Source organism: Trachurus japonicus, chromosome 21, assembly GCF_045865225.1.
Source record: "Trachurus japonicus isolate A0001 chromosome 21, Traja_1.0".
NCBI classification, from domain to species: domain Eukaryota; kingdom Metazoa; phylum Chordata; class Actinopteri; order Carangiformes; family Carangidae; genus Trachurus; species Trachurus japonicus.
This window is the reverse complement of record NC_140927.1, coordinates 26,027,578-26,053,178: the sequence shown is the minus strand read 5'-3', so window position 1 is coordinate 26,053,178 and position 25,601 is coordinate 26,027,578. Positions and strand designations below refer to the sequence as shown.

At 42.6% G+C, this 25,601-nt stretch overlaps 1 protein-coding gene across 4 annotated transcripts in view; it reads right to left on the bottom strand.

Annotated features, from left to right (window-relative positions):
- LOC146965369 (radixin) overlaps nucleotides 1-24,602 on the bottom strand; it is a 49,842-nt gene extending 25,240 nt beyond the window's left edge. Inside the window, exons 1-2 of one of the 4 annotated variants that reach the window (XM_085765745.1) lie at nucleotides 24,544-24,602; nucleotides 13,288-13,388 (exon numbers count right to left, since the gene is read on the bottom strand). In XM_085765745.1, coding sequence (XP_085621871.1) covers nucleotides 13,288-13,299 — 12 coding nt within the window. In that variant the 5' untranslated portion in view covers nucleotides 13,300-13,388; nucleotides 24,544-24,602. Of the gene's footprint in view, nucleotides 1-13,287; nucleotides 13,389-14,345; nucleotides 14,603-23,869; nucleotides 24,217-24,543 lie in introns of those variants that run through there. The other 3 variants (XM_085765743.1, XM_085765742.1, XM_085765744.1) reach the window with 3 other exon arrangements.
- Nucleotides 24,603-25,601: the final 999 nt, after the last annotated feature.

Here is a 25,601-nt window from a genome sequence, read left to right as displayed (position 1 = left end):
TGAATTCACTCTGATGCGTTAAAAAAAAACCCTCAGAGTCTAAGTTTAACCACACAGGAGGAGCCTCAATTAAGTTCCCAGTTGACATGTTGATATAAAAATAAACTGCGTCCTGTATGTGACATGAAGTGGCCCAGTGAGGGTCCTCAGTGAGACACAAACTACAATGACTTCTGCCCCACCCACCCCCCACCCCGCTCCTCTGTGGACCACAGGTCGTCTGTGTTTCCTCTTTGGCTCATGACCGACAGCCTGATGGATGTTTTAACTAAACGCAGCAGCAGCAGCAGCAGCAGGGGAGGCTGTCAGATATGAATTACAACCATCACACAACAAGTGAGTGGGTGAAAGGGAAACAAAAAATAAAAAACAAATCAACAAGTTTATGGAAATCACAGCCAAACAAATCAAAGCAGACGTTTCCATGTCTCATGTCTGAAGTAATGAACACATTCAAGAAGATCAAGTCTCTCTGCACTCTTGGTTTTTTACTTCACAGTTTTTATGTCTTTGAATTTAGTTTGTGCAAACCAAAATAAAATAAAAAGTGCATAAACTCAAATATAGAGTAGACTTGTAATTTTGAATTATTCATAATGTGAAAAATCAATAAATGTTTTATTGGCGCATCAGAGAGGAGCTGCAGTGATGCTCCACGGCAGAAATAAGAAAACAAGTCGCTGGGGCAGAAAGGCATTCTGGGAGTTAATGTGGCCAGGTGTGAGTTAGTTTCAGAGCCAAAAATAAGAGTTTGGAAACTTTCATTCAGTGTGCGTACGTGTGTGTATATATGTGTGTGTGTCTCTATCACTTCCCATTGGAGGTGTAGTACGTTAAGATTGTGCTGTGGGCTGTGCTGCAGTAAGCAAACCCAGCTGCAGTGAAACCAGCTGACAATGTCCTCATGTAACCCTGACGGAGAGAGAGAGAGAGAAGAGAGAGACAGAGAGAAAGAAAGAAAGAAAGAAAGAAAGAAAGAAAGAAAGAGAGAGAGGAGAGAGAGGGAAAGAAAGAGACAAAGAGAGAGAGAGAGAGAGATGGGAAAGCAATTAAAGTGGTACAGTAAAAACCTGTAACCTGCCTTAGGGAAAACTGCTGCATCAGTAGGTTGTTATGTGTGTGTATGTGTGTGCGTGTATGTGTGTGTGTGTGTGTGTGTGTGTGTATGTGTGTGCGTGTATGTGTGTGTGTGTGTGCGTGTATGTGTGTGTGTGTGTGTGTCTCAGAGTGAGAGACAGAAACACAAAGAGAGACGGAGAAGACAGACGACGCCTGAGGTGAAGAGTGCATCAGTCAGAAGAAACGAGTCAGATTCAGCTCAACTGACCTGAGAAATACACACAAAGACCACACACACACACACACACACACACACACACACACACACACAGTCTGTCTATCAACTAACTGATGAAGAAGAAACACTTTGTACAGTAGATGTTGGGTAAAGTATGGGAACGCAACCATATGGCGGTGTGTGTGTGTGTGTGTGTGTCAGCCACACTGGCAGCTGGCTGTGTGTATGGGAGCGCAGCCATATGGTGCTGTTACACGTGTGTGTGTGTGTGTGTGTACATTAAACACGCACAATATGGCTTTATTATTCTGTTTACACATCAGTGCATGCTAGGTCGTGTGTGTGTTCACATGCTGATAAGGTTTCCATGGTGACGCCCTTGGGGACGATTTTAATGCAATTTTCTAAAAAGCCTCGTGGGCGTCCCGGAGAGAGAGAGAGAGAGAGAGAGAGAGAGAGAGAGGGGATTTAAACACTCGACGAGGTGACGGAGGTGAAGAGAGGATTGACCCTCTTCAGGTGAGATATAATAAAGCCAACGGGGAAACTGTTACGTTTGTTTGAGTGATTGATCAATTTACTCCACATCCACTCCAATCTATCTGATCAGAACATGAAGGAAAGGAGTTTTAGCAGGCTCTTTAAATCTCTCTACACTTGTTATGAATATAAACACTTCCTCCTCTCCACAGTGGCGAGATAAGGAGACAAACTGTTTCAATTTTAATTCAAAAGTAAAAAAAAAAAAAAAGTCCAACATAGAAATATAAGTGTTGCCTGTGGAGGCTGAACTTCTGCAGGAGCTGAAGTCATTAAAAGAACTGGATAAAATACTGTAGTTTCAGTGTTGCTGAAGTTTGAGTTGGACATTTTCCAGGAAGAAATGTGTTTTTTTTTCTTGCCTAAAGTAAGCTACTAAACGGTTTTCCACTTCAGCTCCTGTTTAGAGAAGCTCCTGCTCAAGAACTCTGATTTGTTTAAGATTAAATTCTCAGGGGAGGGGAGGAGGAATCATCTGAATCTGCAGCAGAAGTTTAACCACAACAATGACACTGTGTCTGTGAGGGAAGCTCTGTGGTCTGAACAGTGAGGAAACTCTGGTCTGTATCTGAATGACTCAGCAGAAAAAGCAAAAACAAACACATATACAGTGGAAAGAGCTCATAGTAATCACGGATATAGTAATCAACCGCTTATATGTAGATCAAAAGGCTTGGGACAGAATCATTTCTATAGAAAAGCTGTTTATAGTAATCAAGAAATCTACTTATAGTGTTCATTTTTGGTCATTTTATGAATGAAAACATGTGCAAAAACAATTTTAAAACTACTGCACGTGTATTTATTTTATTCCTTATTCCCATGATTCCTTGCCGGACGTCTGCTTCTGCTGCTAGCTAGCGTGTGTGCAGTTAATGTTCAGTAAAAAATAAGAAGAAGCAGCTGGGTGACCGATGGATATACAGTAGGCCTACTGTTTTTTACTAAACTGCACAACAACGTTAAAGGCAATTGCCTATTTATAACTTTAACCACAGTGAGCTATACATTACTGTGCTGTATCGTGTACAGTATTTGAGTTATGTCTGCGCAGTAATCAAACTTGCACGGTTCCTCTGGAAAAGCATTTGAAACGACTGTACCATGTTTTAAACATGTAATAAAATTCAGTAAATGCTGAAGCTGTCAGTTTCCTTACATTTTTCTCATTGAAAAACTATACAAATGGCATTTAGATGATGTTCTGCATAAAAAAATGAAGTGAAATAAAAAATCGGTTATAATTGTCAACCGCTTATAGTGGTCACATTGACTCTGGACCCACGTGATCACTATAAGCGGTTTCCACTGTACATGTACGTTTCACACAGAGATCCTGCTATAAGACATTATTATTACTGCCTGAACCAAACAACGGCATTATGTCAGAGGTGTGTGACGTACAGTAGGTGTTCATGACAACTACGGCCACACTGTGTGTTGCTCTGATGCTATTACAGTGGCTCCGACAGCGATGGAGTCAGAGCTCAAACCATCTACACCACTACAGGAAATGTGAAATTAACTTCTCAATCAATTCAGCACCAAATTAACAATGATAAATGTAGTTATGATTACATGTAATAACATAAAAGGACATCTAAGAGTTACTTTTCTGTTGGTCTGAATCAGAGCTGGGCCACATCGACCCTGAACTTTATCTGTGTCGTCAAGAGGATAAAAAGAACGCTCTTCTTTACAACTTCTAAGTTAAAAAAAAAAACACTTTTCTGGCAGCTGTAAAGCAACAAAAAACATGATTTTCACTCAGACTGAGAGAAAGAGAGAAACTTCAACCTTCCATGAGCTGCACTTAAGCACCAACCTCCAAGGCTGAAAAAATGAAGCCAACATAAGAAGAAGTTTTGGCTCCAAAACCATTGACTCTGATGTTAAATAACCAACTTTATAGCAGAAATAAACATGCTCACATCCTGGTGCAAAGGACATATTTGGGTTTCTACGGCTAAATGTCCTCTATATGACAACTCTACAGCGTTTAAACTGTGTATAACTCACTCATTTGAATGTTATTCAGCCTTAAAGTTCTGCATAGTCGCGGATGTGTTAGGTTTGGATTAACCAGGAGTAATGTTCTGTCTTTGTTCATCTTTATTTTACAGTCGAAGGTTACATGCTATTTTGGCATAGTGGTCAGATTTGGCACTGCAGGATCACGTGACACAAACACTGGTCCAAAAAGACTGTTTCTACTGGAAGATCTGCACCACCTTTTCTATTGAGCATCACTCACACCATGAAATGGCTCTTACTATGAACTACTGGGTTTGATGAAATTATAAAAGTATGAAAGAGCTGTATCGGTTAATTATTTCATGTCAATTATATATATATTAGTGTGTGTGTGTGTGGGGATCCAACCAGGAGTCACGCAGCCCGGTCAGGCTGACACCTGATATTATTATGAGCCCAGAGAGAAGAAGCTTTTATAGAAACCTGTTCAGTTTTCTTATTACATCCATGTGTGACAATACAAACTGAACAAAGTCAGTATGAAGGATGATGTTTCTATTACTCATACTGTAGTGCTGCTTTCAACTGTATGGGTAAAAAGGAAGATTTCCCCTTTGTTCCCATAATTCAGTGTAATACCAGAGAGACTGACACTACTGTATGACAGCTAACTTAAAGAGGAACTATGCTTCATTTTTACCTTAATTAAACAGCTTCAGAGTTATTGTGATGGTTAAATAAATGACTTGTAACTTGTTCCAGGGAGAATGGAGGCTCTCTACCTTCCAACTAGTGTCTCTTGCCTTAAAACCAGCTCTCGTCTCTGCAGCACCGCACCCTGTAACCCGTAATCTCTTGTTTATGACAGATTAAACTACACAAATATATAAAATCGTAACATTTTTATGATAAATAACATTATCCATCGCTCCATAGATTGATTTCTTGCCGGCTTCGTTGAAAACAAATGCACATAGCCAAGAGGAGGGTTAGCAACACAGTGGAAAAGCGACCAGACTTGCATAGCTCCCCTTTAAATACAGATGAGATGCTAATGACGTTACTTTCTGGGAACTAAATGATGTTTTCTAGGAAGGAACTGGAGACAGCATAGGGTAAATCTTTCATGCCGCACACAGTTTAACCTACAGTGCCACAGAATATTATTTCTGTTACGAGACAAGAGCAGCATAGGAGGTTTTAGCTGTTGTAATCACATTATTATGTACAAACGCTGGCAGTGTGACTTTATTTGAAAAACCTATTCGAGCCAAGTCTTTTACTCCTGAGGCTCTGGGGGAAATGAAATGTGTGTGTGTGTCCATGTTTACCAGTGTCTTCCAGTGCCTCCATGTTATTCATAACAAGTAGTGATAGCTAAATACTAGGCCAGTGTGTAGAGGCAGCGGCTGCCCACGCATGCAGCCCACCTGTTGACTGTGTTTGTGAGACTCAGACAGCCATAATTAAAAGCTGGTGGTAGCTAAGCTGGTTAGCGGAGGCTTTAGAGGCAACCAGGGCCACGCTGCCTTCTTCACCTTTCTCTCTTTTCCATCCTCACCCACTCTCTCCACTCATCTACTTCACATTTCCTCTCTGACTCTCTTCTTTCTTCACCTTTGCTCTGCTTTAGTGTTTTCCACTTCTCTTTCAGAGTTTTCCTCTTCAAATACTCTTTTTTTATTTTTGACCGCTACTCTTTCTCTCCACTCCAAAAACCACTTACCCACTTCTCTTTTCTAGTCTCATGTCTTTAGTCGCTGGCATTCAAAGCGGTGGTTTAATTTTTTAAACTCAGGGTGAGGTATCAAGGATGTATAATAAACGATCCATCCCTCAGCGCTGTCGAAAAACCTAGTTGGTCCTGGAACTGATGCTTTTCGAAGCACAAAGAAAGACCGCAGAGCCGACACAGCTTTAACCCCAGAGACACCTCTTCAAGTACGAGTGAAGAGCAGCAACTGATAAAATAAAACAGTGAAACATGACGACTGCGAGCTCCCAGAGCACCAGGTGACATCCACAAAGATGTTAATATGTTTTAATAAACAGCCTAGAAACCAAATAATATGAATGTTGTATTTAATTTTTCGTTCCTCCTGAGGTTAGCAGCAGAGCTCTTTGTTGTGTGTGAAAGACTGACACGCACACGTGTTGCTTCAGAACATAATATGCTGCAGAATTTAGTTTGTGCACAAAATAGTAGAACTTATTTTTCTTTAAAAGAGGTTTTTGCTATTTGTGAGATGTGTTTTGTTTCTGCTACGGAGCCAACGTTAGCATTGACACTTTATGAGTTCAGCGTCAAACTTCATTTCTTTACTTAAGAGACATCTCTGGTGGAGGACTGCAACTGTTGTTTTTACTTCTGTTTCTATCTCCTACTGAAGTTAGCATGCTAACTAACTGGCTCCCGTCGGACCGTCGGACCGTCTTGTCATTTTCCGATACCGAGTCACTGTAGCGTCCAGTCAGTCCGAACTAAAGAAGTAGTGCTGCTGAGACAGGCTATAAAAACCTTTTGTCTTGTAACTGACTGAAGCTTCTACACAGACTCATACGTTAACAGCTTTAGTAGGAATGTTTAAATGGATATTTCAACATTTTGGCAAACTGGCCCATTGCCGTAATCCCTATAGTCATAGCAGTAGGTTTGTTACCTTTAATTGTCGGTGCAAGCTATTTTTAGAACGGTGGAGCAGAGCCGCGAGCTGCTCAGAGCTATACGCTACGGAGGCTAGGGATTTCTTGGTTTCCCTCATCAAACTCATCAAATACACAATCCAACAACTCCACAACGCTCTGGTGGACAAGTTGTGACCTGCACATTCACCACGCTATGAGATAATAACACAACGTTACCAGACAGAGTTGTTTTAGAGGGAAATTCATGCAAAACCGCAGTTTTCGGCAAGCAGCTTTTCAGCACAACACCGGCTTTGCATTTACCTCTAAAACGACTCAAAACATTCTGTTATTATCTCATAATGTGGTGAATGTGCAGGTCACAAGATTTACTACTGTCCACAATATAATTATAAACTGTACTGCAGCACTAGGACTCCCCCTGAACAGGAACTAACACACACGCAACAACTATAAATCACTGAGCTATAAATCTCACTGTGTTAATGTTAATGTTTTATCTTGATGTTTTGGCAGCGCAGCTATTTATAAAACATTCCAGTGAAGCTCTGACTTGAGTTTAGTTGAGGTTGGACAGGAGGAGGAGGAGGAGGAGGTGGTGAACTTCACACCCTCCCTCTAATTAGATTTAGTGACTTGGATAATTCCCATTATATAAATGAAAATGGCCCTCTGAAATATTTAAAGCCTCCGCCGCAGACTTGCTGCCCCCCTCTCCCCCCCCCTCCTCCACCAGCCCCCGGCCCCCAGGGACACCATCACCATCACCAGGAGGGGCAACATGTGCAAAACGCAGCGATAAATCAATAATGTACGACGTCCCACCACATCTCACACCCTGGATTAACAGGGCCTGGTGCAAGATTATTCCCATACACACAGTCTCCATTCAAGCAGAGAGATAAACTGATAAAATGAATATGCGTTAACACGTGCGCTTTTTTAAAAATTCTGCTATGTGAAATGTGCACAAACCCAGGCCGACACACATTCAGACACACACACACACACACACACACACACACACACACACTCTCACTGCGCCGCTGGGGAAATGCTTACACTGACCACAACTTATGGGAAATCAATACATCTTTTAAAGGATTCCCCAGCCACTTGTAAACCCCCCCTCAGGTCGTGTGTGTTGTTGAATGAGTAGAATGAATTGTTCTGTATCTCTTCTCCTCCATGTTTGCCCCCCCCCCCCTCCCCCCAAACCTTCTCTCTTTGTTCTTCCTCCTCTAAAAATCATTATTTGCCATTGTAAAGGGATCTGTCTGCAATTTACTATTACTCACACATAGTATAATAGAAGATAACATACAATAAGTTTGCAAAAAGCTGCCAGGAAATACAGACAAATTCAGATTTTAAAACAGAAATGATCAGACAAAAAGAAGCATTTTAGCTTCAGAAATAATCTTCATCTGTGCTACCACACTTAAAAAGTGTGTGCCGGTGTAAACAGGAAGTAGATTTGTCTACTCCACAGTTGATCGATTACAGAAGCAAGACGTTGAAGGTCTGTAACACCTGTAATTTGTTTACCGTGTTGTTTTCATCCAAGAGCCAATCAGGAAGCGAGTTTGGGGTCAATGTTTCCAGAAGTTTCTGTTTCTTTCCGTAACAGACTTAAATGCTACGTTGGACTTTTCAAAGTAAAGCAGGACCAGCAGCGTCTCCAGTTTAGAGGCTTAAAAACTGAGGACTTGGCATAGATGATACTCTTAAACCCGACACATATTAGTGTGGATGTATCCAAAGAGTTTGTCAGATCATTAAACGGTGAAAAATTCTCCATTACTTTCCAACGTCATTATTGGTGAAGTGACATAAAGACATAATGTCAAACCACGTCGGTTTAAACCGCATCATACAAGGTTTTATAATGGTTTCTCTACAGTCTTTGACTTGTTGACTTGTTGAGATCAGACAGCAAGTTTGACAGGCTTCCTACAGCTGTTGTGTGAAACAGCAGGGAAAAAAAACCAGGGAAGCTGAGTCAAAGACAGAAAGCTCTTGTGTTGTGCGACTCTGGTGGGCAGTGAACGAGGAATTACAACCGAGAACCTGAGTCGGAACCCAAATGTGATTAGATGACGGAGAACAAGGTCTCGTTTGTCATAAGTCTCTGAAGGTCTAAATAAAGGCACCGCTGCTTACAAACCATGAATGTGAGGGAAACCAGCCTCAACGCCAAGACGACTGAAGACCTGAGGGCAGCAGGAAGTGTTGATGCTATAAAAAACAAACTTAAATCCACTTTTTACTTTGGCTTTTAAATGAATTTCATTTATTTACCACTATTTATTTATTCATATTCCACGGTGCTTCATTTTCTGGACTGTTTTCCTTTCCATACCCTACCTTTACTTCCACCTATATTGTTTCTGTTTTTACTCTCCTCTTTTAACATCTTATTATTCTATCTTTCCTTTCTGCCTTTGATTTTATTTTATTATTAAAAATCCTACTTTTTCATTTGTATTTAATCTCTATGACTCCATCTTTACAGTTGCTTTGGAGTTATTGGTTCCTGTTATTGTTCTATTCTATTTGCTCACATTGTTTGTATGAATGGTGCTGTACTAATAAAGTCTGATTGATTTATTGATCACTACATACAGTATATGTGTATATCAACAGGAGACCACATTCTTTAAAGATGGAGGAAGAAAGAGTCTCTTCTACTTCAGTCCTGTGTCTCCTACACATGTTCTGAACAATAACTTGTGTAGCACAGTGACATGTTTCGTGATGATAAGATTGTTTTGTTGTGTTTCCTCTTGTGAACTTGATTGAATCAGCTCCTGTTTGTATAAAACCGACCTTCTAGCCCCCCCGACCCCCCGACACAGAGCCCCTTTTAAACAACCACCCCCCATTCTCAACAACATGAAAGAGGTGAATACCAGGGGAAACCCGTGTTGTGTTAGTGTTATGTGAGGTGCATGCACACACAAAAACACCATTAAAACACCGCCTTGGGGAGGGTGAAGGTCCAGACCAAGTTCACTTTTTAATGGCCAGCCTGAGGCCGACCAGTGTTCGCTCTGTCTCGCCTTTCAGGGGGTTAGACAACAACAACAGCAACAACTGTGGCTTTCTAAGTAGCTCCACAAAACAAAGACTCTTTATCGGTCTGGTGGAGGTTTACGAACCCCACCTGCAAAAATGTGTCTTTGTGTGTTTTCCGTCTCGTTCTTGTTGTTCGGCATCAGCGACGACGAGCTAATGGAGTCCGCCCCAGTTTATATGTGCCGAGTGAGTGGTTATCAAGCATGATGCCTGCAGGGGACACTGGGACTGAGCTTTTAATCCAATGTGACATTTCAGCATTTTCATGGCAAATAATAAAAATTAAAAAAACCAACACAGAGCTGCAGCAGCGAAAGGGCTGATGTGTTTACTGTCCAACTGCTGGGCTTAATGTCAAAGTATAGGCTGATGTAACCGGAGTGGGAGTTCCCCTCGAGGGCAGCTTGGGTGTCACTTTTCCGGGCTTGATATGAACAAAGTGCCTGTCATTCACTCCCCCCCTCCCCTAAAATCCTCCTTTATCCCTTTGTGCGCCTTTTTCTGTCTCCCCACGGTGGGTTTCAATAATCTGAGCTTTACTCGTTCTTCGTTCGTTCCAACTTTTCTTCCTCTCTTGTACATTTTTCCTTCCATCTGTCCATCCACATGGCTCTACCTCCTCTCTGCGGGCGCAGCGCTTCTCCAACTGTTCCTCTCTGATACAGTTTACTCACTTCTTTGTATCAGTGTTGTTCAAATCCAGTGCCGTGTAATTATCTGAGTTTTTAGAAGATTTACACCAGGTCAACACTGATCATGCTCTTTTCCATCTCTATCTTCACCTCCTCCATTCCTCTCGCTACTTTATTTTTTTCCCATCACATGTCCCTCGTCTCTTTCCAGGAAATTGGGCCTGGCCTAATTCCCCATTACTGAGATTGATGGAGCAGGGGCTCAGTACAATTGCTGGCTGGCTGTAGATAACGGTGTAAGCAGCCAGCATGTATTGTAAACACCCTGCGACAGCAAGCTTCCTATCCCCTGCTGTAGTTTTCACTGACCTCTAGCATGCTATTTATAGTAGTAGACGTGAGTATTAGGTTTACAGCCAGGCCCTGATTTGCTTAAATAACAAAACTGAGGTTGTTCTAATGCTGCTTTGATTTCAATTTCTCTCAACTGAGACTTTTATTATGTTAAATATTCACTGCATCTGAGATTCTTCAATCTATGTCCACACAAAACGACTAAATAGTTCAGTTTGGAGCAAAGAAATAACTTGTATAGATGTATTTATTTTATTCTTGACATGTTTGATACACATAATAACATGAGCATGAGCTGAAGTTGTTAAACAATCAGTAAAATTTCTGATATCAGTTTCTATGCTGTAAAAAAAAACCAAAACCAAAAAAAACGACTGGTTCCAGATTTGAGAGTTAAAACTGCTTCAGTTTCAAAGAGCTGTGTGACTGAGCAGATTACTGGAGTTTACACTCCGGCTTCCAAGGTTAAAATATAATAAAGGTAATATAATAAAAGGTCCAATCAGCTCCACAACCATCAGAGTTTAATCCTGTTATTTAAGCTGCACAGAAAACTCAGCCTCTGTGTGTGTGTGTGTGTGTGTGTGTTTGTGTCAGAGCAACATGAAAGCCTCCACTGTCCTCCGGTCCAAAAATAGAGCAGAGAAAGCCCTCTTTGTGTTGGCTCCTTTCAACAGACAGGACAATTCCACAAAGTGACCGACTGTTGTGTTTCTGTGGGACTGTGCGTGTGCGTGTTTTCCCAAAAAAAAAAAACCCCGGTGCACGACTCCCGTCACAGATTACTTCTGACTGGGCAGAGCTGACGACGACGGGCAGAGCCGATAGAGCCTGAGCAGGTACGAGCGGCTCCGCCACCACAACGGTCTGGTCTCACGTGAAGCTTTAGGAAACCTGAACAGAACAATGGTTTATTTCTGCGTCTTTTCTTACCTATTTCTTATCAGGGGCTGAAACCCGTCCTGAACTCGCACTGCACCTCTCGTTCAAGCCAAAACAACCCTGAACCTCCCGAGTACCATTCAGTCAAGGCCGTACTGAGGGTATTGTTTGAAGGCGCAGCGGTTATTGTACCTGTCTTAACTACGCTGATGATCTGAGCTGCAATCAGTAAAGAGTGATTGTTGAAAGCTCCACTTCCTGTTGGCCTCCGTTTTTTATGACAGGATTTCTGTCTTGACTTGAAAATAAAACACATTAATTCAGTTTACTGCAGACTGGTGGCTCCTGATCTGATCTGTTTCTGCAGTTATAATCAGTGATAGATATTGTGTTTGAGTACACGTTGAACCACAAAACCCAAACTCACAGTGCTTTGATTTCACATTTCAAAGATGAAATTTGCAGAAGTTTCTACATTGTTCTCGAGCACAAAATCCTCATGCACATATGAGACTGTGTGGTTTGTTTCATTTTCTTTGTTTCCACCACAAAAAAAGCTTCTGCGCCAAAATTTAATCTCTTAATTTATTTCCTCTTGGCTTTCTGTGCTTGCAGAGAGGAGCTTTTTAATATCTTTTTTTAAGCTTCTGCCATTCATCTGAATATAGCTCTTGCAAGATTTGAATTACACTGAATTAAATGTGTGAACGTGTGAAGAAAAAAAAAAAATTGTGGCGGGGTTGGAAAAGACTCGCAGGACTTCCTGTGGATGTGTCTGAGATGAGTCTTTTGGCAGCGACAGCAGTGAACAGTAACAAGCTGCTACTCAGCACAGAGACTGAAGATCAGACTAAAACACATAAAGATAAAAATATGACGGCTGTATTTGTCAGCAGCAGCGGTGGTGGTCCACTGTGATCTGTTAACTATGATGATATCCACAATAAGAGCTGCAAAGACCGAGAGGCCGTCCACACGAATATGGATTTAATGAATCCGTGCAAGTAAAACTGTATTTTTTGGAAATGGGTTCCAGAGTGGAAAATCTGAAAACGCCGCCCCAGCGTTTCACCCAAAACAGATCTTTTGTGAAACGATGATATCATACTAGGGGGTGCTGAAAATTATGGGTTATGTCACATAATTGATTTTTGCATTGAGTCTGCCTCGAGTACGCGCGGGCATCTGCGGAGCCCGCTCCGCGTAAAGTCTGCCGTTTCCATACCGACGAGCGAACGTGTCCTTTTTAGTTTAAAATCTCCTCTCCTGTTGTCAACACACCTGGATGTGGTGCTGCAACCGAACACCACAGCTGTTAAATGATTGGCTGTCGAACCGAATCGTAGACTGGTGATTCGTTATCAAATCGAATCGTGAGGCCAGTGACGATGCACACCACTATGTCATACCCCCCGCCGCTCTAACCTGTAATCTATCGTCATATTTTCACTGACACGACTCCCAGTCGACATTTAATCAACTTATAATGTTTGGAGTTTGAATACAGCGGGGAAGCTTTCTGTCTTCTTCTCTGTTTTGGGTGTTTTTGTGGCAGCGTTACAGCTCCACACAGGCCTGGAGTATGTACTACAGCGTTTTCAGTGGATCCATATGTACACAGATATTTCTGGAAACGATGCCGTGTTTATGGAGATTTGTTTCAAAACAAATAAAAAAAAGTTTGTTTTAGGTGAAGCACCGTTTTCGTATGGACAAGGCCTGAAGAGTAGAAACCAAAAGTAAGTGCAACACCTCCCGTCCTGTGATCTGATGCTGAGGAATGCAGCAGAGAGGTGGGAAAACTGTGTGTGGATTAAAACCCAGTGCGGTAAAGTCGGTAACTCAGAGCTGGTTCTGCAGATCAGCCTGTTAAATCTTACTTACTGGTTTGGGCATCTTTCTCCTCTCTCCGCCCGTCCCCGTTTGCTGAGAAACCAGAAAGAAGTCGTCCTCCGTCTTCCCGCCTCTCTTCAGGGCACCAGCGCCTGAGACAAAAACAACAGAAACAACAAAAACAAATACTTTAATGTCAACAGATATAAATGACACACACATCAGATGCTTCAGGCTGTTTGTCTCAACGATTCATCATGTTGTTTTTAAAATGTCAGAGTGAGACAACACAGATCATAAAGCTCCAGAGGCCGAGGCTTGTTCACACAGTGATGAAGCAGAGAGAAGCAGCACATCTCACATGATTAATTAACCCACTAATCAATGCTTTCTGAACTGCTATCCACTGTTCTGGTTTCTTTTTTCTTTTTTTGGGTTTTCTCTCAGTATTTGCAGTGCGGTGGCTTGGACGTTTCCCCACTTGGAAAAACAACTGAGCCAATCAAAGCTTTGTAGGCCAGACTGAGAACAAATCCACCTCGGCCACCGTGGAGCTGCCGTCCCACAGTCCAGACTGTTCTCATCTGTGGTTCCCTGACGGTGGAACAAGCTACTGTATATGCTGCTCACGTCTTTACTTTGTTTCAGTGAAATTATCAAATAGAAACAGACGAAGTAGAAGCACACGACCACGCTTTTCTACTAGTGTGTCGTCCCTTTGCGTAAAAACGTCATTTCCCAGAACCAGAACGAACAACAAAAAGGCCACAAAATGGAAATAAACCTGACTGATGAGGTTGTAAAAGCTGTGCAGGTGAGGGAGACGACGTATCTTTATTTAAACATATTAATTAAATCAACATCAGAAACGTTGAGCTAACTCCTCTTGGCAACCGCAGCCAACTCCTGACACTTTTATACCGACTTTAAAAAATGATGCTCATCGATGAGGATGAAGCGTACGTACGCGCTGCCGGACAGAAGCCTGCGAACGAGAACATGATGTCAGACTGAATAATGAGGTGTCAGCCCTAAACCCCTTCACCGATTAAAGCTCTAGTTGAGTTAGACTTGACGAGCTTCAGCGAGAGGAACGAATTTAACTTAACTGAACTCAGCTGAATCCAGTAGAGAAATTCCTCTCTGCCCACAATTGAAGCTGCTGTTCAGACTCAATCAAAGAAACACACACACACACACACACACACACACACACATTGAGAAAACACCCATGTTAACAGCTGCTTGGCCACAGCTGAAAATTCTCCAGAGTCCAGATTGGCAGAGAAGTGTCTCTTGGACTTTTACCAGGATGAAAACTCAGCGCGCTGAGAGACGGTTCAGGATGAAATGAGAATGACAGAGTTTAGAGAGAACAGAGAAGAAGGAAGAGGGTGAACTGGGCAAGTTGAACCAAGAGAGGGGGAAAAAGAGAACTCCCAAAAATAGAGACAGAAATCATAGAGAGAGAGAAAGAGAGAAACAGAGAAAGGGGGAAAAAACCCACACAGAACTTCCTCTGTTCTACTTTTGTTTGCGATGCCATTTACGTGATCGGTCTGCGAGGTGACCGTTGACTTTTTGCTGTTTGTGTGTGTTTGAGCTTATCTGGAGCTGCCCATCAGCTTAATGACCACAGTGTAGAAACAGAGCGGGCAGTTGGTCGATGTCCCATAGGTACTGTAGGTGCCAGATCTTTGTGATGTGTCAGTCCAGAAATAGACCTTTCTCAAGTGTCAGCGCAGGGAAATTCAACCGGTCCGACAGCAGAAACTAAATGAAACCTGAAGTTCTTCAAGATCTTGAGTCTTAATTCATGCACGAAGCGTTTGTGAAAAAAGTTCAGCAGCATATTTTTTAACCATAAAGTTCAGTGGTTTGACCTAAATGATTTTCAAACTGGCACGAAAAATTGTGGTAAATTCTAGGTCATAGAAAATAAGGGTCTGATATAAAAATGAAAAACAGACTTTTGCGTTGGTGTTGAATAATTTAGCGACTTGCTTAAAATTAGGAAAATAAATCACAGGTTTTGTTGGCCTTTGTCGAACATGCTCTCGATAAAGTGGCTTCTTTTACGAGAAAACAAGGAACCGTTCATGATTCAAACCGACACGTCCATGTGTTGTCACAGTCCCAATAATCACATTAATCTGGCTTTACCCCGATTAAAACCTAATTAACACTGTGTGTAAACTTACTAAACAACAGACGACACTGCTGCAGACGTTTCTGCTACAAATCTACAAAAAGCAAATAACACACTATTATTATCACCACATTTCTATTTCTTCTATAATCCCACTTCAGACAGGGGAAAGGGGGGGCGGGGGGTTTCTACATATATTAAATGTGCATTGAATATTCTTGAGGCAAAGTGCCAAATGTTCTAATCACATCAGAGAGCATTATGAATCTGCTTAGGAGAAAAAAAAAGTGGCCTAATTCAGTCTTAATTCTCTCTTTGACTTTATCCTTCAGGAAATTCACTTTGATGTGCCACATAACTGTAGGGCATGTCCTGCAAATCAATGCACAGCTCGCTGAGACCTCCCATCACCCCCATCACCCCCATCACCCCCACCACCACTGCTGGTCAAATCCTTGAGGTAGACGAGGCCTGGGAATCCGTCTTTGTTCAGAGTCTGCAGCAGCGGTGAAGAGACCGGCCTCCTTCTAATGGCACAAAGCAGCTTAACTAACCCGGGATTGTTGTAATATTACGATATGATACTAAACATCAGCCTCTAGTTATAATTGCTCCACCTCTTATTCCAGCGACTTCTTGCAACCTGGAGAGATAAAAGACACCATACTGTACACAAACTGTGGCGCTGGCAGCCAGTTTAATGCCAGCCACGCATACGGGGTCAAGACACCGAAGGAAACTCGGTTAAACGCGTGAAATCTAAAGCAGGTCGACTTAATAAATCTGCATAATACGCAGCCTGTGATGGGGAGTTTATCAGCTGGGCGTCTCTGTGTCATTTTCTCCTTTTCTTCTGCTGCGTCTTTTCCATTTCGACTTAACAATGGTGGGAGACGACGGTGAGTGAGCGACCAGCAGAGCAGAGCAGAGCAGAGCGCTGACGGACCGAGAGAGGGACGCACATAAGAATTCACAGCTTGACGTGACCCATTTACCTGCAGCCAGGAGATAGGTGAAGACGCTGAATACTAAAATAATGAACGGATTTAAACGGCTTCACTGCTTTTCTTCAGGAAAAACTGGAGAGTATGACCCTGGCTGCACCGAACTGAAAGGTTTTTTAATTTATTCAGGATAAAATGCATCTTTCACCTCCTCCTGTCTCTGGTTCATCGGTGGCTACGATCAATAACATCTACTCTGTTCTCCGTTCTGCAAGGTGAAAGAGATTAGCATCTACAGTACAAAACGTAATAGAATTTAACGCTGCAGGACCATGTGACCCTCAGGCCTGCGCACACACACACACACACGCACACACACACACACACACACAGTCAAACGCACACACACCTGAGTGTATGCTATGGCGGAAAGCATCTGGAGCTTTCCAAATGAACACAGGTCTGCTCTGTTTAGCAGCCCACTACCTTGTAAACCTGGATAAGCCCTCAGGGTGGGTGCGTGTGTGAGTGCGTACATGTGTGAGTGTGTGTGTGTGTGCATGTGAGTGTGTGTGTGTGTCCCTTCACTCTGTGAAACCAGAGTCGTTCCCGAGTGGATACAGCTTCCAGGTCACCACTGGTGTAGAGAGAAACTCTGTGAGCACCGTTTCGTCTCACTCACTTTCTCTTTCCTCTTCCCTTCAATAACTCACTCACATGTCTTCAGCTACTATTGGGATTTCTCTTATCTATTAAAACTGTGAGGGAATCAACACAAAGCACAAACTAATTACATTTTCTGCAGCGGTCAAAACAGTAGAAGATATTTTGTGACTCTGGTAAAAAGGTAAAATAAAACAACAAACATATATCTTATCATGCTGAATACTGGTTGCTCGTCTTTGATTGTGTTGTTAGCACAGTAGCCACTTTGCATTAGTGCCAATTAAGTTGTGTTAGTGATCAGCAAAATCCACGAGTGTCTCTTAACAAATCCTATTTCCTTTCAGCTCGGAACTGGTTCTGATCCAGAACCAGCTCCTGTTACGCGTCCTGAGTCATGACTTCATGTTCGATGCCGCTGCTTCTCTTTCTGCTGCAAATTAGATTCTTTTCCCCTCTACTTCTCTCTCTAACTCTGCCTGTCATCCTTAATTTTGACGTATTTGACTTTTCCTTACTTGCTTTACTTTGTGGATTTTTTATCACGACACAAATGAATAATTTGTGTCTTTTCTTATGATGTAGTTTTTCCAAGATTTGAGCAGACGTTAGTGAACGCCTCCTGACACAGTGAGAGCTCGGTGGCAGTTTGAGGTTTAGCTGCTGATGTGCTCGTAGATGTGTGTGTCTGTGTGTGCAATGCATTGTGTGTGTTTTTGTCTGTTCCCTCGGGTCCAGATATCAACACAGAGATCTTTCCTATAGAAAATAATGAAGCTCCCTGATAAACAGTGGAGGAACATTTCAGTTATTGTGTTTTTTCTGTTATTACGTGTCTTTGCAGAGGCGACAACATCTCCTGCTATAACTGCCACACACACACACACACACACGAACTCTCCCACACACACACACACACACACTCTCACTCCAACAGCTGCTATAACAGAAGGAAACTGTACCAACTGCTCCGCTCCACAACAAGGCTTCGCTTGTACAACAGAGGAGGAAAGTCATTTGTCATCCAGCGCGAGGAGGCAGCGAGCGTTTGTCAAACAGCACAAATGGCCTGTCCAGGGTGTGACCCCGTGAAACCACAAACATAAACACAACTGCTGATGTTGCCACTTAAAGGACCATTTGTGTGGTTTTGAACAACCAGTTGAGTGAATCATTCGTTCTGACAGCTTACTTTACCGACTACAGTTTGTTTTTACCTTCCAGGAGCTCGACACTCTCACTTCTTTTCAATGTCATCAAATCACAACCACATTTGTTTTGTCTTTAGGTAACTTCATTTCACAGTTGAAATTAGGGCTGTCCTAAACGATTTGTTTTCTCCATCAACAATTTTTTGGATTAGTCGATTAGTCAAACTGTTAATTTTTCAACTAATCTAGTGATTATTTTTTTGGTTGACGATTATTAATTTACATAAACACTGTGGTACGCCATCTCCGTTTGGCTTCACTTGAAAATATTTCCACACTTCTGACGTCTTCAGCCACTTTTTTGGCTGTTTCGCGGTGCCACTGCTGCCTTCTTCTCCGTCTGAAACGCTAGGACCTGGAGCCTCCGCCATTTTTGTTCCAGTTCTTTGTGTGAACGCTAACGTCTGCTGTGCGTGTTTGCGTACTGCGTAATTGACAACAACTCGGTATGTTGTACGTGTCAACATATTTACATCTCCGACATAATGGATTAAAGCAGAAGTAAGCGCAATATTTGTCTTAATATAAGTCTTAAATAGTTCTATCTTCCGACAGCAATCACTTCTATAGAGTGTTTGGTCTGAAACACGGGTCTGTCAGTCACTCTGCTCTGCTCTGAGCCCAGGAGAAAACTTTTCTTGTATCCTACAACCTTTATCCAATGAGGAGAGAGAACGGCATAAAGGGGCAGTCCTCTCTGTGTGTGCAGCCAAGGGATGCGTGTGAATGTGGTGACGTAGGGACGAGGGCGGGGACTGCTAACTCCATCGGCTGACAGGAAGTTAGACAAAACGACCCGGATCGCTTACTTCTGCTTTAAGTCGATTAATCGGGACAGCCCAAGTTGAAATACACAACGGAGGGAGCTACGATTCCTTCAAGAGCTGAAGTGAGGGTTTGACAACAGAGCCTCTCCCTCCAGCTGCCACACGGCGCTGCATTCAGGGGCTGTGATGTTGGGGGAACTCAACAGGGAATACAGGCATCTACAAACCAGACATGAGTGTAGTGAAAACATGTCACATTTTTTGACAGTTAGCCGTAGTGAAAGATGTATGAGAGCTGAGCTCAGAGTGGAGCACAGTTTTAACAGAACAACAGCTCGTCAAACTTAGACAGCTGCTGCTGCTGGATGATCAGAGCTCGATGTTCCACATAGGCAAAGAGGTAACTCTGCAAACTAGTACCAGTTTCATAAGGAAATATCGGGCGTCAGTGAATATAATCAGGATACAATCTAGTATCATCTTAATGAGGAGGAAATGAAGCTGATGCTGAAACAGGAAGCTGGGCTTTGGATGGAGGAGACGAGGCGGACGGTACAAAGGCCCTAATGAAACCCTGTCTGTTTAATAAGTGAACTTGAAACCTCTGATTATAGTATGGATCTCATCGCCTATGTTTACATGAATGAAACCTGATAATGTATATATAATATTGTACATTCATCTTTTCTGCCAGCAGCCTCTGTTGCAGACTGTTGGCCGATCTCATCACCTCGGAGTGGTTTCTCACAGGAGAACATGTTGGCAGAGACGAGAGGAGAGAGCACTTCCCTCCTGTGTTGTCAGAGCCAAAATATCCCTCCACTGCTGGCACCTGCTCCGAGCACGAGGACACGGACGATGCTGAATCCCCTGATACACAGTAACTCTCACACAAACCAGCACCTCTTGATGTTGGATATCAAGGAGCCGACCTGCACTGATGAGCTTTAGCTGCAGAACAGTGATAATGACTTTGATCTAACGTGTAGTAGCAGACTTAGACTAGCCTCCGTGTTGTTTCTCTCACTCAGGGAACCACAGACGTCAAGGTTTCCTCAGCCTCCTCGTGCCAAGCGCATCGTCAAGTTGACAAAGTTTTCTATCGCACTTAGCCACAATGTGTTGGTCAGAAATGTGGTTTGCCTCATAGAGCACCATCTGTCCAATCAGGAGGACTCGTAGGCGGGACATCTGTTCTGCTAACCAATCTCACACATGTACAGTATATCAGTGCTGTGGTTCTACGAGCACAATTACTGTGACTGTGAGTGACAAACATGGTAATTATGTTACTTAAACGTTAAAAAATCACTGGTTTGATCCTTCAAACGTAGAACTGGATAGTGTTTTATTTTAAGAAACACAGTGCTGGCTAGAGACTCCTTTACAGTGTCACCTCAGAATATGTTGAACTTGCAGACTAGAAATAAGCTCATAAGAAGAGGAAAATTGCATTATTACAAGAGAAATATACTGAGTGAATATATATACACGAGTTCAACTGAAGGCCAATCGAGGGTAAATAAGGTCACGTACGGCGCTAACGAACACTTAAGCCCCCCGTGATGAGTGATGCTGCCGAGCTGTCAACACATACTGATCATACGGCGCAGCCCATAAAGACAATGGTCTAAATTCAGAACCAGATGAATCATCATTGTTCTACATTATGAATGAAAGAGTCAACCACACACACACACACACACACACACACACACATTACCTGACACTGCTATTTCCTGCCAGGTTTATTAATCTTTTGATGAGGCTGGTGTACTCATCGTTATTAATATTCATGGGATCAATATTTACTGGAATAAATATACACTTGACTAAACAGATGGTGATAAAAAAAAAAAAAAATGCTTTGAACGGCTGTGAAAGTTAATGGAAATGAGAGATTAATGGCATCACCACTCCTGGCTGCTCATGCATGCTGCTGACACTTCTCCAGGTTGACTTAAAACAGGTTTTTCAGAGTCGATGGTCGGTGTTTTTGAACAAGAACAGAGGACTGATTGTGGACTGAACACCGTCTGTGGTGTAGATTCAGGTAGAGAGGTTTCAGGAGCCCCCCCCCTCAAAATGAACCTGCTGCATTAATGTTTTACAGACACAGAGCAGGAAAGACGGAGATGAAACTACAGAAGAAGAAAGTGAGAGAAATCAAACAGACGAGGGGGAAGACGGAAAGAGAAACTGGATGGTGTCTATTACTGAACCTGGCTGTGATGTGGGTTGTGAAACTAAAGTATTTGTTCTTCGTCACCAACTGATACCGACCAAGCAAAACACCTGCAACCACCACCACAGCTAGTGGTTATATCTGTCATCCGTTAACTGTTTCCTCATCTTATCAAATGATTACATGTAAATAAGCAAATAGCAGGAAAGTGCTGGATATGATTTAAATCAAAAGTCCAAAAAGGAAAAATAGAAAAAAGTCTGACATAGGAACATAAATATCCATTAAACAGACTTAAACTTAAGAGATCTGGAAACCATAACAACAGTGATTGTTACTGTAGACTGTACAGGTTAAGACCAACTGCAGTGCAGAGCAACTTCCCGCTTCAACTTTGACCTACTGTACTTATTACTAATGCATGCATGCACTCTCACAATACAGTGGATGATTATAATGGATAATTCTGGCACATTCACTTTTGTTACATCCTATTTTTTTTTCCTGGTTTTGGGGTTTAAACGGTGGACAGGTCATACTGAAATTAAAAATGCCAACTTCAGAAAATCTCCACAAAATATTAAAAAGTGCAAATTAAGCTGGAAACGGCAGAAACTCTCCTCTAACAAGCTCAGTGAGATACGGTAAACTGCCAACCACTCGGCGTGAGGAGGAGCTGCTCGGGCATCACAACCAACAATGTGACACCGAGGACCAGTTTCAGACAGTTTCCAGTCTCACAGTGGCAGCTGGTGTGTGAAGAATTTGTCTGGATTCGGCCAGCTCCACATGCTGAGTCTGAGGCCAGTTTTACTAAGTTTGCTTTCACCATTTAATGAGTCTGTTTATTTGTGAAAATTGGCTCAAATCTATGTCTGCATTTATTAAACCAAGACCTCCTGAGCAGTTACACAGTCTACTTCTGTAAGGTGACACTGGGTCATGTTCTAGGAAATCTCAACTCAAACCTTTATTATGTAATATGTAGATTAATTCATACCTAAATTAGAAACATAATTAGTTATTGAATAGTAAAAACCTATTACATAATGAGCTAAAAATAGAAAAGGGAGTAGGCAGTCTTGTAATTAGGAGGTGGGATTAAATAAATTCATACTTCTTCCCACTCCATTCGAATATGAAATATATATTATGTTGTTTGTGGTTATATTTTTTGTTCATGATTGTTATTTTTGGTTGTTTTGTTTGTCAAATATTTGAATAAAGAATAAGAATAATAAAAAGAATATGAGAAAAACGACTTTTTTCATTTATAATGGATATGTCTTACTAAAAAGGACAAACTCTAGGGTTTATTAACAGAATTTAAAACCTAGGATACATAACTTTTATTTGCAGAAATTAACATAAATATGGTATGAAGGTCTGGATATATAAATATTCTCCTCCTGCAGCCGTCAGCTATGACATTATTCAACAGGTTACAAAAAGGAGGGAAATCTAAAACCAGCAGTCAAAGGTATCTCATGTCATGATGCGGAGCCTCTTTCTCAAATGAGCTGTAATTTGGTCCCTGGAGGGGGCGGAGCCACGAGCAACAGCGACGGGGACAACGACCAATCAGCGACGGACTTCACCTCCCCGAGCGTCTGTTTGTGCCAGATGGAGCCGCGCGAGCCGAGCATCATGCAAGAGAGCGAGGGAGGGAGCGCGCGCAAATGATGTGACTGACTGACTGTTTTCAGGAGCTGGTTCACGTGCAAAAGGAGAACTAGTCCCCGTTACAGCCGCTGTGATGCTGCGCGGTTTCCAGAGGACTTGATGATGATGATGATGATGATGATGATGATGATGATGATGATGATGATGATGATGGTGTAAACTCACATGAACTCTCATCAAACTCCGCTTAGTTACTGTGGAAACCGCCGAGAAGCTGCAGAGATACTGAGCAGCGTCCGTTACTGTATCAGTGGCCAGCATCTGTGTTGTGGTTGTTCACATGACACACACACACACACACACACACACACACACACACACACACACACACACACACACACACACACACACACGGTTTTTTGAAAGTTAGAGCGGCCTCTTGGAGCAGAGCACGCCCAGACAAAAACAGCGGTATTTCTATTTCAAGAGCCAGTGCATTGAGACAAATAGGAATAAAAAGGCTCCACTACATCAACAACAACAATAACAGATGCAGCAGCAGCAGTAGTGGGGTCATTGTGTTGTTGTTGTTGTTGTTGTTGTTGTAGCAGCTGCTGCTCATTACTCCACATTGTTGCACAGAGAAATAAATAAAAGAAACGCGCATCGTCAGCAACCGCGCGTTTCGTTGCAAAAGTTGCGGCGCAGGATGAAGGTTTCTGTTCACTCAACTAACTGAGCCGCTGGATTTCAACACCGGGCACGTCCCAGCTCGTCCGGTGGTGGTGGGTGACTGGAGGAAATAATTAGTCCTGAGCAGCAGCAGCAGCAGCAGCAGCAGCAGCAGCAGCACTAACTAATAAGCGGCTGTAGTGCCAGTGGAGCAGCCTCTCTAACTATCCGTGTATCGGTCTAACAGCAGCGGTGGTCTCTAAACCGCCTCCAGGTCAAAGCTGAGAGGAAGAAAAAAACAAAAGCAGGAGCAGCCAGCATCTAATTACCCCGACTAGTAACGTAAGCCTCTTTCTGTTGGATAACACAGTAAATGACACAGACAGCAGCTCTGCGCCAAGTGGCACCGCTTCACTCACCCGTCCTCCTCCCGTCCGGAAATGTGTGTTAGGAAAATAATTTTAAAAAAGCAATAAAAAGCCTAAATATGAGCCGCAGGTCGCAGCCGCAGCACGCTGTGTTCAACCTGTCTCTCTCATATAAAGGTAAACCTACACAGCCTGGCTGCGCTCCGTGCACACAAGTTGTCAGCGCCGCGGCTCGTTAAGAAACCTGCGTAAAAGCCCCGGAGGAGGAGAAGAAGCAGAAGCAGAAGAAGATAAATCCCCCCGCGGCTTAAAAAAGGGTTAGGGCAGCAAGCAGAGATGAAGGCGATCAAACTCACCTCTAACGCCTGGCTGCGCTGAGGAGGATGTGTCCGACTGTCACCCCCCCTCCAGCTGGCAGCGCTACTTTATATATCCACAGCGAGTAAAAATAGGAGAGCGGTTCACCTTCCCGTCCTCTATCTGCGCTGTTTACCGGACGGCGGCGCGGTGCTGTGCGGTGCGGTGCGGTGCGCGGCGCTGCGCAGCCACGAGCGGAACAGCTGATAATAACAACGGGCTTCAGCTGCGGAGAGAGAGAGGAAGAGAGAGGTAGAAAGAGTGAGAGAGAGAGAGAGAGAGAGAGAGAGAGAGAGAGAGAGAGAGAGAGACTCCCACGACCGGAGAAACAGATACAAGACACTAGTCAATATGGCTGACGAACTTACCGTGCCGAGGCGTGGTGAGCAGTCCTGCAGATTCACCCCCTCCCTCACCCCGTGACTCCAACTCTGCAGAGCTGCTGCTGCTGGGGTGTGTGTGTGTGTGTGTGTTATGTGTGTATATGTGTGTGTGTGTTACTGTAAGATCCAGGCAGGGGGTCCCAAACTTTTACCAAGCCCCAATAAGGAGACGTTGAACCAGCCGACGGACGCCTCCCTCCTCCGGTTAATGGGTTATAGTTAGGTCACACTTTATTTTGAGGAGTTCGTTCTACTACACAACATCTACTTTGGCCAATTAAACGTTTATGGGACTCGTTATAGAGCGAGATGATAAGATATTTATTTACAGGCTGATCTGAGCTGTCTGAGCTGCGTTCAGTATTACAGTAACATGGTGGTGTTACTGTGTAGACATCATGGGAAAAAACACCTGTGTCAGTGGAACAGGTTTCCTCTCATTCCCACGGTAGCTGTGTGGGTGTGCCAGGATGAAAACAAATTCAATCAATTATCAGACAAAAATCAAAACAGATTCAGAGCCAGTGTTGTGAAACTGAAACCAAAAAGTAGTTTGAGCTTCACTCGGCCCCTATTGGTCAAAAACCTATTCTAGGTGATAATAATAAACTATAGCTGACTCTATAACTATCCTCACTAGAGTTAGGATTAAAGAAAGAGATATTGATTATTTGCTTTAGTTGTTATACTTCCTTATTTTTACAGTTAGTTTTGGGCTTTTATGCACCAGAGACAATATGATTATAACTCGCATTGCTGACCTGTGTGAACTTTCCCATCTGATACTTTCTGATAATGTTTATGTTATATTTCTATAACCCTCAAGAGGTTCTGTGTAAATAGATCAATAACTTGGACATACAGTAAGTAGGAATGTTGGTTATAAGCGAGATATTTTTAAGAAAACTTTCATTGTATTGTGTTTTAAATGATAAAACATAGTTTTGTACATTTAAGATTTTGCTTGTGTTATTTTTTTGTTCTTTTATTGTTATTATTTAAACAATATATTATTTTTGGGCCATAAGTTTGTGAATGTTTTT